Source organism: Meles meles, chromosome 1 (genome assembly GCF_922984935.1).
Source record: "Meles meles chromosome 1, mMelMel3.1 paternal haplotype, whole genome shotgun sequence".
Taxonomy (NCBI): domain Eukaryota; kingdom Metazoa; phylum Chordata; class Mammalia; order Carnivora; family Mustelidae; genus Meles; species Meles meles.
The window spans coordinates 171,325,908-171,342,867 of NC_060066.1; the positions used below are offsets into that span (position 1 = coordinate 171,325,908).

General features: G+C 50.4%; 1 protein-coding gene across 2 annotated transcripts in view; it reads left to right on the forward strand.

Annotated features, from left to right (window-relative positions):
- The window catches only part of PLPP3 (phospholipid phosphatase 3), an 84,023-nt gene that overhangs the window by 63,808 nt on the left and 3,255 nt on the right, over positions 1–16,960 (forward strand). For both annotated transcript variants that reach the window (XM_046010203.1, XM_046010210.1), the window contains exon 5: positions 4,473–4,649. In XM_046010203.1, the coding sequence (XP_045866159.1) occupies positions 4,473–4,649 (177 nt within the window). The remainder of the gene's footprint in view (positions 1–4,472; positions 4,650–16,960) is intronic.

The following is a 16,960-nucleotide window of genomic DNA, read 5'->3' on the forward strand; positions in this document are numbered from 1 at the left end:
AGGACTAGGAAAGAGGAGAGAACTCCATTTATGGAGTGAGTTCCCTGTGCTCGGGACTTTTACATACATCATTTTGGGGATGGGGGATCGTGGAGGGGGGGCATACAGCTTTCTGTTGTAACCTTCCTGTCTATAGTCAGCATTTTATTTTAGCAATTGGAAGAAAAATCTTAGTACAAGAATGAGATTTCATATTTTAATTTTAACATTTTTTTTTTTCAGGAAGGGAGTTAACTTTATTCATGTTTCCTCTCTTTTCACCATTTTGAGCAGAATAGGTGCTCTCAACAGGTGTTTTTTTTTTTTTCCATTTAATTTATTTTTTCAGCGTAACAGTATTCTTTGTTTTTGCACAACACCCAGTGCTCCATGCAAAACGTGCCCTCCCCTACAGGTGTTTGTTTTTTAAGTGAATGAATCTCATTACATAAGAGGAAGCAGAACTTCAGAGGACAGTGACTTGTTTAGGGTCCTGCAGGTGGCATGGGACAGAGAAAAGATTCAAATTTAGTTTTGCTCTGATTGCAAATCAGACCCTTTTCTGCGATGTCACATTGGTGCTTAGAATTGGATTCCTCCAGTCCAGAGACCTTCAGGCAGCTGGGGAAGTAAAGACAGATAAGTCTTGACCTCTGTGAGAGGTCACGGCAATTCAGCCTTTCTGGTTTTGTCCAGTTCTGCTTACCTCTTTCCTAACCACCCTTTTGCAGGATGCCTAGGACTTCCCAGAAGCACCCACAGAGATTCTGAGTCCCAGCAGGTTTCCTTACTATTTGGTCTGGGACGTGGACCACAGTATCATTGTGGTCAGGAGTGTGACTTCCTCCAGTGAAATGGGAATGAATGCAGTCGCCTGCCCCTGGTCCTGTCCCGTTGTGAGGTTTCCAAGGCAGGAGGGTGCTCCAGAAAGTTCTCTCTGGTCACGGTGAGGTCCAGGCCTCTAGTATGGAGATCCATGAGAACTGGGCTATGAACCGCAAAAGCCAATCCATTTATCAGTAGGATTAGTGGGGCACGGAAGGACTTAACCGATCCTTTGGTCAACCTCAAAGCCCGTTGTGGCCATCTTCTCAGATGAGAAGTAGGCACCACGTGGAGGGTCATTGCCCAATCTTTTGCTTTAGTAATCTACTTGTTTTGGTGAAATCAACCACAGCCGTTGAGTAAATCTCATTCACCAAGGTGAAGGGTGATAGGATTTCTGAAGGGCCCCCTTGCGTGCCCTGTCCTGGGAGTCCTGTTGATCCTGGCAACCCGGAGAGGGAGACACTCTTGTATCTGTTTCTCAGATGAGAAGTTGAGGGACCACCCACTTAGGAAGTGGTAGCGCGGGGCCGTTTACCCCCCAGATTCACGCTCTTCTTGCTGTCCTGCTTCACCCTGAAGCCCCAGCTGCAGATGCCAGCAGAGGTCAATCCTGAGACCCTGAGCCGGGATCGATGTGTATGTTACTGACAATAGCGAGGAGCGAGCTTCAGTGTGGGGCTGGCTGTTCCACATCTGACTGCTTCCCCAAGGCGTTATTTTCCCATGGCCCCTCTCCTTTCTCATTCATAAGCACTCCTTTCCTGAAGCTCTTCTGATGACTGGTTGCTTCCTCTCTCCCCAAGTTCCTCTCCTGTATTTATTTATTTATTTTCTTTCCTTAAGCTCCAGCCTTAAGTATCTGAGTCAGTGGAAGGGGAGATGTGTGCCATGTCCGGTCGGGAAACCCACCCTTCCTCTGCCCCACCCTGACTGCCAAGGCCCATGACCTAACCTCTGCACAGAGGGGCGGGGAAGAGTTGGAGGATTTTAAACGAGCATTTTCTGAGGCTCTGCAGATTATTTTTTTTGTGAGAAAACCGAAGGCTCAGTGAGATTTTTCTGATGAGCATCTGGCGTTCTTTCTGTCCCCGACCTGGCAAACGGATGGTTGCTCTTTTTTTTAAAGATTTTATTTATTTATTTGACAGACAGAGATCACAAGTAGGCAGAGAGGCAGGCAGAGAGAGAGAGGAAGAGAAGCAGGCTCCCCGCTGAGCAGAGAGCCCGATGCGGGGCTCGATTCCAGGACCCTGGGATCACGACCTGAGCCAAAGGCAGAGGCTTAACCCACTGAGCCACCCAGGCACCCCGGATGGTTGCTTGTGTTAAGTGGGACTACGCCGGCGTCATCCCATCCCCACTCCTTGAAGGAAAGGATCTTTTGATTTCTCTGTTACAGAATCCACTGCTGGCTCATTTCTGCACAAACGAGGGCGTGGCCTTTGACCTACAGGTTATTTGTTATGGTACGGAGGGCCTTGCTTAAAATTGTATAATTTTTCACCATTTGCTTATAGTAACATTTCCCAATTGTGATTCAGCAGGTAGCTACTCTAAACGTCAGTCAGTATGGTTGGTAATGAAAGTAAGGATTTCCTATAGAGCATTTACCGTCTTGTTAAAAGACTCTTAGTATTCCACGGAGTATGGTTTGGGAAAGACTGAACTCAGGTAAAAGGTAAAAGTCGGGTTCTTTAGTTTGATATCCAAACCCTTCCTGAGCCCCCCCCTTTGCCTCTGTAGCTCTGTGGTTCATCAGTCCCCCCATCCCACCCTGTACACCCTCCTCGGCAGTACCGAAAGCTGTGAGGTTCTCCAGATCTCTGGCTTCTAAGCTGTTGCTCTGCCTAGATACACACCCCTCCCCGCTGTCCCCTCAACTCCTAGCAAATGCAGATGCATCTTTAGGACTTCAGTCAAGTGCCCCTTCCCCTTAGTAACTGACCTTGGTTTCCGAATTTTCTTCGTAATTCCTAGGAAGCCTGTAAGTGCCCTTGCTCATGTCATGGATTCCCCCAATGAATGAATGCTCTGTAGGGCAGGAATTACGGCTTCCCATGTCTGTGTTCTTAGCATCTGTTGGAGTCCTGGCTTTATTTGTGTTTCTTTTCTGGCTAGTTGTATGGTTTGGGCCTTTTAGGTTATTCCTAGCAGAATTTCTTTCAAGTCTTTTCCTCCAGATCTTTTTAGGATGTCCCTAGGATTCGGATGGGATTTACATATCAACTTTATGAGCTTATAAGCAGAGTATTTATAAATAAAAATTCTAGCTATCTATTCAACATGTCCTTTATGTCCCTTACTTCAGAAAGGGTCCTGTGTAGTTCTTGGTAGGCTGATTACTGTTTATTGAATCACCTTGGCTGCTGTGAGGATTTTACTTCTTCTTTTAGATTTTTAACTGGTTATATTTTACATACGAGAAACTGTTGATCTTTATTGTTTGTTTAGCAGCTAACCTCAGTGCATTCTTTATTATTATTTTTCATTTGTTATTCTTAGATTGCCCAAGAATGCATTCGTAGACTTTCATCATGACTATAAAGTTGTCTGCTGTTGTGTAGGCCTGGGTTTTGAAACTGTCTTCCCGGTAGTTGAGAATTCAGTGCTCTGCAGTCTTCCCCCACTGGCAAGGGTGGCTCCGGAAACTTCCACTTGTCTTTCTACTCAGGTCCAGCCACTGGCTAGCTCCTTCCTGTCTGCCAGAGAGAAGGTGTTCCTTTGTCTCAGGAAGGGCTGAGCCTAGCCTCTGCCGCTGTCCCAGGTCTATCTTGGGGCCATCGGCTCCTCCCCTCCACTCTCTTCCCCTTTCTCCTGGTCTCCCCCAGTGCCTGCCTTTGATTTGTCGTCGGAAGTTCCCCTTGTCCAGTTGCCTTTTCCCCCTCATTTCCCAAGTTCCCACAGGAACCTGGGAAGTAGGTTGTGCCCAGAGGTTAGAACGGAAACTGCAGCAAGATAACTCTGAGGGACAATGCTCAGTTGACGTCATTTCAACTTCTTTGCTTGGCCAGAGGTGGTTTTTTTTTCTTCCATTTTTCTTCAGGTTACTCTCCTACTCCACCCAGCCCAGTGTCTGTCAGCCTCTGTGTGAAAACTCGCTGGCATTGTCTGCTTGCTTTATGTGTTTCCTTATATTCGAACTCAAAAATCCATAGCTGGGAGTGGTGACTTAGAAACTTGTTCTTTGGTAAAGGTGCTTTCTGTTGAAGTAGAAACATCCCTTTTTGACTGTCACAAGAACCTGTCCTATCAGTCCTGCATTTCTTTCCAAGATGGTCCTAAGCAACAAGTAGTATATAGACGGCACAATGCAGTGCATGAGTCGTCACGGACTGCAGAAGAGAGACCTGTACTCCCCTGGTTACTGTGCTTTCATTAGCTTAATCATGAAGAAGATGAAAGGGAACCCACGTTCATGAAGTGTCTAGAATGTGCCGGGCAGTGGACTCTAGGGCATTCCTCGGCTCTTCTCATTTTTTGTATTTTTTGTTTTTGTGTGGGGACTAAGGCTCCAGGTTTGAGTAACTTGAGGTCATATCCAGGTTGAATGCTCTTTGCGCACCATGTCACCAAAGGTCTAGATGGTTCCACTGAGTGGGAACAGAGTGGGTGTCGACCTGGTGTTCTAATGAACTTAGTGTCTGTTCCTTTTCTCTCCCCTCCAGCTGTACCTGCAGGCCCGCTTCACTTGGCGAGGGGCCCGCCTGCTCCGGCCGCTCCTGCAGTTCACCCTCATCATGATGGCCTTTTACACGGGACTGTCACGTGTGTCTGACCACAAGCACCATCCCAGTGATGTGCTGGCGGGATTTGCTCAAGGAGCCCTGGTGGCCTGCTGCATAGTGAGTAGCATCTTGTTCTCGGTCCACAAGCAAAGCCCCGGATGGCTTGCTGGTTCCATGTTTCCAGCCCGGTGACCAAAGCTAGCAAGCTCTCAATTCTTTTCTCTGCATGGTGTATCAAGGGTCCCCTCACCCCAGGACCCCTTCAGTAAAAGGACGGTACTTTCGGCTTCTTTCCAGCCTGTGAGTTTTCCTTTGGCAGAATCTAAAAGTCCTCTTCTCTCTAACCACGGCTCATAAAACGTTGCAGCCAAAAGAGATCTTATGTCCACCTTGCTGACTTTACTGACGAAAATATTTAGGGTTTGAGAGGGGAAGAAACTTGCCCCAGGTCATATGTCAAATGACTAGCAGAGTCTGGGTCCCTGACTCATTTGGAGCTCACGTGCTGCTTTGGTAGACACTTAAAATTTACTAGAACTCAGCTTCTTGGAAACTTCTCCCCTTCCCACTATGACCTTTAGGGTGACTTGGTCAAAGTCTAAACTTGGTGCTGGCTAGAGAAGAGGGGTTTGGTCAAGGCTGAGCCCTACCCTGGCTAGCCTGAAGGGCCTTGTCCACCAAGAGAAGGGCCTAGAGAATGGCCTTGGGACGGGCCAGGCTCTCGTTTGCCCCCGGTGACCAGGTTACCCTTTTCTCACACTTCACCCCTGACTCTCGGTGAGTGCAGCATGAGGCAGCTCACTTCTGTATGCCTCCTTCTCCTCAAGAATCTGTTTTTCTCACCTGCGAAATTTTGTGGGGCTTATTCAGCAAAATGCCAGGAGCACGTGCTCTGACCCCGTGCCTTCCCAGGCCCCACTCAGGGGAGCTCATGCCAGGCCCATGGGAAGCCCAGGGTGCAGTAATGGCTGGGTGTTCAGGCACCACGCACGTGGGTTATGTTGTTTGTATAACCCTTGCCCCACCCACTGTAGGACTCATGAACAATCCAGAGATCTAGACGAGCCCCCGGCCTTTCCTCCTTTCTGAGCCTGGCCGCGGCCCCGTGTCCCCTGACGATAGCCTCCCAGTCTCCTCTGCTGGTGTCTGTTGCCCTGTGCTGATGTTGCTGATGTGTGTCTCCCTCGAGACTGTCAAGTTGTCTGGGGACAGGAACCATAGGTGACATGTTGCTCTCCCTGCCTTCACCAGCACCTCTCAGGGAATCTAGCTCAGAATAAGTAAACGTGTCTTTTAATCAACAAAAATTAAGGATCAGTGGTGGCTGTCTTCCTTGCGAACACTACAAGAGACATTCTCTTGAAGGCAGAGGGATGAGTAAGGCAGGGCGCTTGCTCCTAAGGAAATCCCAGTCTAGTTGCTTGCACCGCCGGCCAGGACAGGAGTTAGAATGCAGCAGGGGCCTCACAGAGACACCCACAGGATGCCTGGGGGAGAGGGCCCGATGCAGGGTGCAGCGGGAAGGGAGGGAGGGGGCAGGGGCCCAGGGCTACTGGAGTGGGCACCACGCAGACATGCAGAAAGTCGCATCTGAGCTGCATGCCAAGAGACCGCCTGTTTCGATGGTTTTATTCATTACTTTCTTTCTTCCTTTTTTTTTTACTTTTTTTTTCCAGTCAAGGCTAAGGGGAGAGAAATTGTGGGAGTTGATGAGAACAGCTGTCACTGGCTTTTTAATGGGCAGGGACAACAGGGGTCGGGTGTTTGCGGGGAAAGGTCACCCTTTGCTGACTGGGCCCTTCTGAACTGTGCTCTCGGCAGGCGGATGGCCAGCTGCTGCGTTTCCTTCTCCATGCTCGGCTGCCTTAGTTGGAGTCTCCTGCACCCCCAATTTAAAAAGGTGCTGGGGGTCCTTCCTTGCTGTCCTCTTGCATATCCCATTGCACTCTCCATGGGCAGTGAGATGGTGTCCGGGAGGACCAGGGTTTTTTTTTTTCAAGGAGGGAAGTGACGGGTCTGACTTTTATCCTCTTTGGCTCTGGCTGACTGTAGCACGGGATAGGAATTTGGTACTAGTGATTGTAAAGCCCTTCAGAGAGATGAGCCAAGTTGTTCAAGGTCAGAACTGGTCGATGGCTGCCCCCACAAGCCTCCTGACTCTAGACCTTGGCCATGTGCACTGGGCAAGGAAGGATGGTTGCTGGAGCTGAAGCTCAGCCAGAGGCAACCTGAGGCAGAATAGCATAGACACCTGCTTCAGGAGCATCATTTAAGGGTGTCACAGGGCCCTTCCCTACCGTTTGGGCTGATCTGGTCATTGTTTGGGGTTTATTTATTTATTTATTTTTAAAAGATTTTATTTATTTGACACAGAGCACAAGCAGGGGGAGCAGGAGAGGGAGAGGGAGAAGCAGGCTCCCCACTGAGCAAGGAGCCCAATGTGAGACTCGAGCCCAGGACCCTGGGATCGTGACCTGAGCCGAAGGCAGATGCTTCAGCTGACTGAGCCACCCAGGCTCCAGTCATTGCTTCAGTTTTTTTTTTTTTAAAGAGTTTATCTATTTATTTGAGAGAGAGAGAGAAAGAGAGAGAGTGAGCACAAGCAAGGGGAGTGGTAGAGGCTGAGAGAGAAGCAGATTCCCCACTGAGCAGGCAGCCTAATGTGGGGCTGATATGAGCCAGGACCCTGGGTTTATGACCTGAGCCGAAGTCAGATGCTCAAACTGAGCCACCCAGGTCCTTACCATCGCTTTGAGTTTAAGAGCCTGTTTGACAATGTAAGGACAGTTTGGAAAGGAACGATAAATATCTTTCCCTGTCTTTTGCCTACTTAGCTGAGAACACATGACGGCAGGGGTTTGGTCTTATTTACCATTTTTCTCCAAAATGCCTAACACCCAGCCTGGTACTCAGGAGCTCGTGGTCCTGACAGGCTTGGCATCCCAGCACGGAGCCATCCACTTCACGAATGCCATCAGAGGGACCAGGGCAAGACGCTGTGCCTAGTCAGCCCAAGAGCTCAAGAGTGCTCAGCTTGGAGGAGGGAAGCCAGTGGGTGATTGCCCATCGCTAGAGGTGTTGTTCTGGCTTTGAGCGTGAGGAAGACAAGCAAAGCTCAACCCTGGCCTGAGCTGGAGAGGGGGTCTGGGCAATCCAGAGGCCTTGTGAGCACCCGGTGTTCCCTGGAGGAGGGGACAGGTGGCAGGCTGTGGCCCCACAGGTGGTACAGTGCCTCAGGTGCTCTCCTGGAGTGGCGCAGCATGGCGTTTGCAGCCTAGGCCAAAGCCTGTGGCCTCCCCTCTGTTCGTGTCTTGTGGCAGAAACTCCCCCTCAAGAACCAAGGCTGGCTGTCCCAGCGAATCCCCGGAAAAGCCCAGCGCTCCTCTCTGAACTTGGCTGTACTGATGGATCTGGAAACACAGAGCGTGGGGCGTCTCCGGGGGCTGGTGAGGGACACCCAGAGGAGGGAGCCCAGGAGGGTACCAGGGCGCTGCCTGGGTGCCAGGAACCCCGGAATCCCTTTCTCCCTCTGCCCCACCACTGAGCCAGGCTTTACTGGACTCCCCATCACTTAACAGAGAAGTAACATTCGCAAACACGTATTGAGGGCTCCGTGTGCCATCCATGATAAGCCCTTTTCACAGATCATGCTCAGTCCTCTGAAAATGCCATCCTACCCTGTAGCCATGATTGTCCTCTCTAAGAGATGAGGAAGGGACGTGAAGGATTGAGTACCACGGAGAGAAGATAGAGGAGCCAGGGTTGTCCGCAGGTGGTCGACAAGGGCCAGCAAGAGCCAGCACTGTGAGATCCAAGGGCCTGGAGGGTCTGGTCTCTTCCTCTCTGCACCCCTCACCCCTCCAAGCCACTGGACTTCTCACCATTTCCCCACCCCCTGAGCTCCTGTCTTCGATGGGAGCCCCCCTTCGATGGAGCATGGCTCTGGTTTCACCCCATCGCTGGTGGAACCTTCTGTGTTTCTCATGTTGTTGCTGCAACAGTTACCTCAAACTACAGTGGCTTAAAACAACACAAATTTACTTTCTTGCAGTTCTTGAGTTCGGAATTACAAAATAGATCTCACCGGACTACGATCAAGGTGTTGGCAGGCTGTGTTCCTTCTGGAGGCTCGAGGGAGAGTTTTTTCCCTTGACTTTTCTAGCTTCTGGAGGCTGCCTGCATTCTTTAGCCAATGGCCCTTTCCTCCCTCTTCAGATCTTTCTTTCATTTTCTCTGGCCTCTGTTTCCATCACCGATTCCGACCCTCTGCCTCCCTCTTACGGCTCTGTGACTCACTGGGTCTGCCTGGTTAATCCAGGAGAATCTGCCCGGTTTGAGGTCTTTAACTTCATTGCATCCGTAAAGCCTATTTGGCCATGGAAGGTGACATATTGGCCAGTCCTGGGGATTAGGACACATACATCTTCAGGGGACCATTGTTCATCTACCACACCTTCTCCTCCCTCTTCCATGAAGACAGAATTGTCTGACTTTCTCCTCCTGCTCCCTTGACCCTTTGTGTGATTTTCCTGCTGTGGCCTTGAGCCTGGTTTTATTGCGTGGTTGCCTGCCCAAATGTCTGTTTCCCCAGCTAGACAACTGCTGTCTTATTAGCAGAACCCATGGCTTCACCTTCTGCGGATTCGTCCTCAGGCTTAGTGAGGGGTGGGCACCATAGATGCTCAATTAGCTGAGGTTAAAGAATGAATCATGAATGAGCTTCTGACCCCAGGCCAGACACTTCCCCTTGGAGCCTGGTTTCCTCATCTGGGCAAATGGGTGTTGCAGGCCCCTCTGTGACCTTCTTTCTCAGAAGTTCAGAGGCATAGCTGACTTTGTAGTAACTAAGCTTGACCTCCCTTCTCAGATGGACCCGTCTCCCTGCAGTGTCTGTGAAGGGGGCCTCTTTCTGGGGATGGGGACTTGTCTCTAAGTCCCCAGTGGGTACAGGGTATCACCCTAGAATGTTGGCTGAGTCACTGGAGAACCTTGGGCAACAGGTTGTGATAGCGAAGCACTTTCACCCAGATCTGTGGAGACTAAGCCCTATCCTAGCAAGCACATGTGTCTAGACAGAAACCACGTGTCAGGCAGGAGCTGACTCAGTTTCCTCCCCTCCCCACCCCCCATTGCTCACTCAAACCCTTTCCAAAGAGGAAAGATGATGGCACTCGTCACAGAGAGCCTCTGTGGTGAGGGACTGAACAGAAACGTGGGCACATAGGGCCGGGTAGGCCTGTGCACTGATGTTCATCTTCATGCACGTGGACAGACCCGGTAAGACCCAGACTCACAGACGGCCATCCTCTCTCTCCCTCTCTCACAGGCACTGAGAAGCACAGACATGCCAGACAGACAGGCCAATGCAAACACCGGCACATGCTGACCCTCATAGTCCCCCTCCTGCCTATCTACACACACACACACACACACACACACACACACACACACACACTCAGTCATCCCTGCCAACAACATTGGAGCTCTACAGCTGGGCTTAGCTGGCCCACCCCTGGAGTAACCCAGGGACTCAGACGAGGCAACAAACATCAGTTCATTTCCTGTGTGGTGACAACTTGCCTATCTGGTCACCTCCTCCCTGACCCTCTCGCAGATGGCAAATTACGGGGCCCTGGGAGGGGTCAGGGCAGGGCCAGGCCGCCATTACTGTGGGTTCTGTAGAGGAAGCAGCTGCTGTCGAATGTCATAAACACACAGCAGAGTCTTTCCTGGTTTTCCTCTTCCCTGGGGGTGTAGCTCGGCTAGCAGTTGCTCTTTTGTGTGCTGCTGTCTTCCTCCAGGATGTAGGGAAGGGCGAGGGTGTTCTTTGTCTCTGCCCCAGTGAGGTGACCTTGGGAGAGCAGACAAGCAAGAGCAGGAGTGTGAAAAAGAGTTCGGTAGTGACACCCCTTCAAGAGCAAATGGGTGCAGAGAGGGTGTGACATGCCCAAGGACACGCAGTGGCAGAGCTGGGACCAGATTCTGGCCCTCCTAATCCTATCTCACAGGACTAAGACCGTGAACGCTAAACATGCTTGGTCTCTGTCAGGAATCTGAGATCTCCTTCTCTAAGGGAAGATTCCCATATATTCCCGTTGGATTTATCCCACTGCTGCCCGGGCACAGGACGATGGATGAATGGATGAAATGACCTTGCAGGTCTCTTTTTGGCCCAGCAAAAAGTCTGGGTCTTTGCCCAGTGGGCCCCGGGGCTGACATCACCTCCCAGGGACCCCTACTCCCGGGTGGGTATGGGTGCCAAGATTGTGGATATGGGACAGAGAAGGAAGCAAAGGTGGAGACAAATGTTGACCCCAACAGATGATGACTCTGTCCTCCAGCCTCGGCAGTGTCCTTCTCAATTCTCCTTTCTCATTGCACTGAGATGAGTGGGACGAATGATGAGGCAGAGACTCCAGGAGGGGAGTCTCACTAGCCATCTGCTAATCAGGCATACTGTGCACATCGCTTCCTCTCAGCCACCTTTCCACCTTGTGTGATACGGGGATGGCAGCTCATCCCACAATCTTTGGACTGAGGATTCAGTGAATAAAAGATGCTCATTCTTGGCCCGTGCAACCCAGATGGAATGTGTCATGGGGAAGGTACTATATTTTGTCTTCAAGATTTGGAGCTAAGAAGAGTTGGTCCTTAAAGAGCTTTCCTGCAGGAGCTTCCCCAGACTTGACCGTGATCCATGATAAGAAAAACACTTTCCATCATAAGCCAGTAGAGGCACCGTCACATAACTGCAACGTTTCACCAGATAAGACTTACCCTCACTGTGTGTGAGACATTCTAGTATTTTTTACTCAACCCTTAAAAAAGCAGTCAGTGGATTTTATAACTTACTGATGACTGTGACATGCAGGTTGAAAAACACTGATCTACTGGACACCATGGGGACACACGAGAGGGGACAGTTGGTTCTTCCTAAGAGTGTTAGAAGGCTAGAAAGAATTCCTTGAGATGGAACCTTGACGAGGGGACATTTTCTATGAGCTGCAAAAGAGAAGGAAAGTCATTTCACACAGGAGGAATGTTGCAGAGACACAGGGGTGGAAAAGAACAGGGAGAATACCGTGTGTCTTCTGATCCTAGAAAGCTTCAAAAGGTGGGACTTCTGGGAGTGAGGGCCCTGCCTCTTCCCAGCCTCTGTCATCCTTTTGTACGGTGTTCCTGAGCGCAGGCTCCTGCTGGAACTAGCACCCCACGAGCAGAGCTGTCAGCCCGGTGCTCCCCCTTCTCAGAAACCTTCCTTCATCATAACCCAGAAGTGCCTTCCCAGAAGGCCCCGGGCAGCCACCGATCACTCTCCTCCTCCACAACGGGCCCCGCCCTCTCTCTGCTGCTCCAAGCCCTCTTTCTTTTTGTGGGACTAACTTCCTCCACATCTCTCAGTAGCAAGGATGGCCGTGAATCATGGTAACTGAGGCGGCATTTGAATGACCCTTGATGGATAGGAAGTGTTTTCACATAAATTCTTCCATGGAAACCTGACCATAACTATGGGAAGGTGAATTTTTAAATAATGTTTGCACTCAAGTACAGGGCACATCCATCATCTGAAGTCACAGACCTCTCCTCTTTGGATAAATTCAAGCCTTGACAAGAGTGTGGCTTGGCCTGGGCGAAACAGCAGGAGCAGTTGGGGACCAGATCCTGCTCTGTGACTCTGAGCGAGACACTCTTTCCACCCTGTCAAGTTCCCTCACAGATAGACCAGGAAATCATTCAACAGTGGTGCTGGCAAGTTCCCAGTGCCAAAAGCCACTGGAGGCCCTTTTTTGAGGTCAGAAGTGATGACTGCAATTGGGTCACTCATTTAATCAAAAGACAGGGCTTGCCGGGATGGCTTTTCTTTAGACAACACTTACCCTTAGGGCACGAGGGTGAGCCAGGTCCCGAGGCTTTCTCCTGCAAAGAAAATGATTCCTTTAATCTAGGAGATTGTTTGTTATGATAGAGCAGGATGCCAAAAGGAAATCCAGGGGCCAAGGCATGGGGATGTCTGCAAAAGGAGCAGCACAGGGGCCCCTGGTTGGCTCAGGCTTGTTGGAGCCTGGGACTCTTGATCTCAGGGCTGTAGGTCCGAGCCCCAGGTTGGGTGTATAGATTCCTTAAAAATAAAATCTTAAAAAAAAAAAAGTGGGAGCAGCACATGGTCTCTATCCTCGCATGTGGGTGGATTCAAATTTATTGAGGGTTACAGTTCCTGGACTCTGAGTAGTTCATGGGTTTGAGTAGGTCATAGTCTAAAGTGGAAATATGGTGCAGCATTATGCCTGAAAACCTATGCCTAGTGCTAAGATTGCAGGTCTTTGAAAGTTGGGTGGGTAGCAAAGAGAAGATACGGGCAGCTTGGGGAAGGTATCTCGGAATCCAGTGTACAGATAAAGGAGCGGCTCTCAAAGCAGTTGCAAGGTGTGGAAGACATTCAGCCACTCAATAGCAGAGGTCGGGTTTGAGCCCATCTGTTCATCTGTACCCAGTGTCCGGTGGTTCTCCTCACTCGAGTCTGCGTAGCAGACACCTACAGGATCGTCGAATGCCTGTTCCAGGCCACACTCCCGGTAGGTCGCCGGTGGACCCAGGCCTCTGCTTTTTCAAGAGGCCGCCAGCCTATTCTGAAATAGATGCTCTGAGGATGACACTCTGAGAAATACTAGAATGGACAACTTGCCATTTTCTTCTGGTCGTAAGATTCCAACATTCTTTTCCTTTTCTATTTATCTGCCCTGAGCTGGCATCTAAGCTCACCAGGGAGGGGGCTTCTAAAAACCTCAATGTCTGAGGATGTGATTGCTCTTTTCAAGGCGTTCACTTACACATTCTCAGAAGCGGACACACACAAGGACCCCAGGAACACGTCAAGAACAATGTTGTCACCATAAGCTACTCTTAACAACGTGACCCTCCGCATCTGCTGAGCCGGCCATTCGCAGCAGTGGGGGTGGAAACCTGGCAGCAGACCAGGATGCTTGTTCCTGGCCGCCTCGGTTCTTGGTGAGCTCCAGCCAGGCAGTACCCCAGCAGTGCAGGACCGTGTGGGCTCCCGGAGGGCTGGCGTCTCTTGGAGCCAGTGAGTGCCGGCGACAGAACATCAGCGGCATCTTCCTTTCTGATTGTGCTGACTCATTCCCCAAAATAGCCTCAGAAATTACAGGACCTAGCGATCAGATTCTATCTGCCTTGTGGAAAACTCCCACCTGCTGATGGTCTTCCTGTCTGGCTGGACTTCTACCTGTTGGCTTATAATTCTGATTCATTCCTCTCTCCCCCTTTCTCTCCTTTTCCTTCTTTCCTACAGCCTTCTCTTGTTTGTTGCCTTCCCCCACAAAGGGCAGGGGAGGAGAAATGACATTGTATGGATAGGCACTGAACACACAAGCCAGTGACAGTGGTTCCCATTTCTTAACCTCTTACTGGGCCCCAGGCACGTTGTCATGCTTGTGCCTTTTGTTAGAACACGTCCTTAGAGTAATGCTTGGAGGTGGGTACTGGGTCTCTCATTTAGGTATTTCACTGAAAATGGCAGGGCATGGGTTTGAAGGCTGGTCTGTCTTGCTCTAGTGGGCAGAGCTGGTTGCGAGCGTGCGATAGTCCAGTAAAGACAGTCACCGTTGGCAAGGAGACTCCCTGTATGCTTCTTATCCCCTCATAACCGTGAATGGAGTTTCTCGCCTGGGATTGCCTTGTTTGTATATAGTCTTGCTCTCAGTTGAAGGACCCCACCGTCCTGATGGCTTGGGTCCCATCAGGTCACCTTGCACCCTTAGGTCACAGAATAGCCTGCCATTCTGACTCAGGAGAAGGTCAGAACCACTTCCCCAAGATAGTGCAAGAGGGACCTCGAATATTCAAAGGTGGAGGAAAGCAGAGCTGGAATTTCCTTCCCCTGGTGTGGTTACCCAGACCTTAAGAGGTTTGGTGGGAACAAGTGCGAAGATTTCTAGAGTTAATGCAGAGCTCGAAAGGAAACTGCCACCTCCCCTGCGCACATAACCACCGACACGGGTACATAGCATCTCTGTTGACCTCAGTCCATTCTCAACGGCTCAGAAAACTGTCTTCTTGGCCTGTACCACAACCATGCCGTGGACTCATCCTCCCCGAGGTGCTGCAGGGCCTACCTGGCGCCCTTGTCTTCAGGTTCCCCGTGCCCTTTTCGACTGCTTCTGCCTGTCAGCTACTGTCTTCTCACCATGCTTCTTCCCTGTACACTGCCTTGACAGTGGCTCCCGAGGCCCTCCAGGATAAGGTCCGAATTCCTTAACGTGTCCTGGGAAGCTTCTTGAGACCTGACTCTCTCCTCTTCAGCTTTACTGACCGCTTGGCTGTAGCCAGACTGAGCTCCCTTCCCGCAGCTCCTGAACGTGCTGTCCCCTCTCCTGTGCTCCTCTGCCTGGAGCAACATTCCTGGCGTTCACCACCTGCTAACTCCTGCTTATCCTTATCGAGCTCAGCGCGAATACACCTTCCTTAGGGGAAGCCTTATAAAGCCACCTCCTGTCCACTTCGGTCTGGGTTAGATGCCACGTTCTCTGGGCGACTTCAACACCCCGGCTTCCCTCTGTCATGATCTTTAGCACTGCATTGTAGCTGTCTGTTTGCCGAGATCTCTCCCTCATTGCCCTGTGAGCTTTTGGAGGGCAAAGGATTCTTATGTGTATTTGTCTTTCTAATCTCGGGGCTTGGCACAGAGCAGATGTTCTGTGTGAAAAAGCAATTTATAAAATGCAAAGAATCAGAGAAATGGAATTGAAGGCAAATGCTTCGGGCAGCATAAGCAAGAGCTGATCTTGCTGCTTAGGGTGTAGATTTCTGGTTGCCGACCCTGTTGTTTATTATCTACTGTGCTTTTTCCTATGAGGAGATCTGTGGACCGGGGCCATGGGCTGAGAGCGGTTCCCTAGACATCAGATAGCTGCCTCCAGGCCTGGGCCTCTGGGTTTTCTTTTTGGGTGGAGATCACCTTCTGCAGGAAATGGAAATGCTCCGAGCGAAGTTTTCACTTTTGCTAGTCTTTTTGTGTTCTGCTGTTCAGTCTTTAGAAAGACTGAGCCCTGTTTTGAGTCCTGACAGGATCGGGTTTCATGATCCCAAAAAAGTGTTTGTGTAAGCTCAAGCCACGCTGAAAGCGAAATGCAGCTTAAAGGGGGATTCTGCCGGACCTCACTCAACTTTTCATCCCGCTGCCCGGCTGCGTACATGCAGGGTATGGGCGCGTGGTGCCCCTCAAGTCCGGGGCGTTTGCCTGTGCCCATAAGATGGAAGGCTAGAGTGCTTGCTTCCAGTAGAGAGGAGTTTACAAATTCGACAACAAACACGGAGCCCCTCCTGTGGGCAAGGCTCAATGCCAAGTGTTAGGGGTGATGTGGGGTCATTAGGGCCCGGACTCCATCCCCAAGAGGCCTCCCATCTAGGGAGAAAGGCTGACAACCAAGGTCACATGAGGAGCTTGATTTACTTGAGGTCCATTAGGTCTTTACTTTGGGGCCCAGAGCATTACAGAAAGGAACTTTTTTTTTTTAAAGATTTTATTTATTTATTTGATAGAGATCACAAGTAGGCAGAGAGGCAGGCAGAGAGAGAGGAGGAAGCAGGCTCCCTGCAGAGCAGAGAGCCCAACTCGGGGCTCAATCCCAGGACCCTGGGGTCATGACCCGAGCCGGAGGCAGAGGCTTTAACCCACTGAGCCAGCCAGGCTCCCCGAAAGGAACATTTTTTTATTGAACTATATTCCAGACTCAGGTTTAGGTCTCCTCGAGTACGTTATTGCCTTGAACCTTGATATTATCCCCATCTTGCAGCTGGGAAACAGAAACCCTAATAGGCAGTAGATACGAGCTCTGAAAATTAAACTGGGAAATGAGCCAGTAGATGAAGCCGGTGTCAGAATCTTGAAGGGAAGACATTGATGGGGGCTGGCGGACTGCCCCCTGCTGTGTTTGTCTTCAGCAGGTGGAGTGAAGCTGGGAGACAGATCTCTGAGAAACGGGGAGCAGTAAGAGACCTTATTTGGTGAGGCCAGCTGCTGGGCAGGACCAAGTGCAGCTGGGAGCCAGCCATGGAGGGGTTAATGGAAGACACCCTCAGAGACAAAGTTAAGGAGGAAGGGAGGGTAGTTTCCTGGTTGAAAGTTTAATTGTCTCCATGTTTAACTTTAATCGTGTTCCTTAGTATTTCCTTATTCCGCAAGCACTTGAAAGCCTCTTCTCCAGACGTGTGTAAAGGATCCCCGGCCCCCGCCCCAGGGGCCTAGAACCTCCCAGCAGGGTTGGGTCCAAATCTTTTCTTGCCTTGGCTCTCAGTTCTTTGACTGTCAATACCTCCTTGGAAAGGAAAGGGACAGAAGGCTTAATTTTTTTCCTTTGTAAAATGGAGTAGCTCTCGGACTGCAAATGTTTGAGTAGGTGATCTGTGAG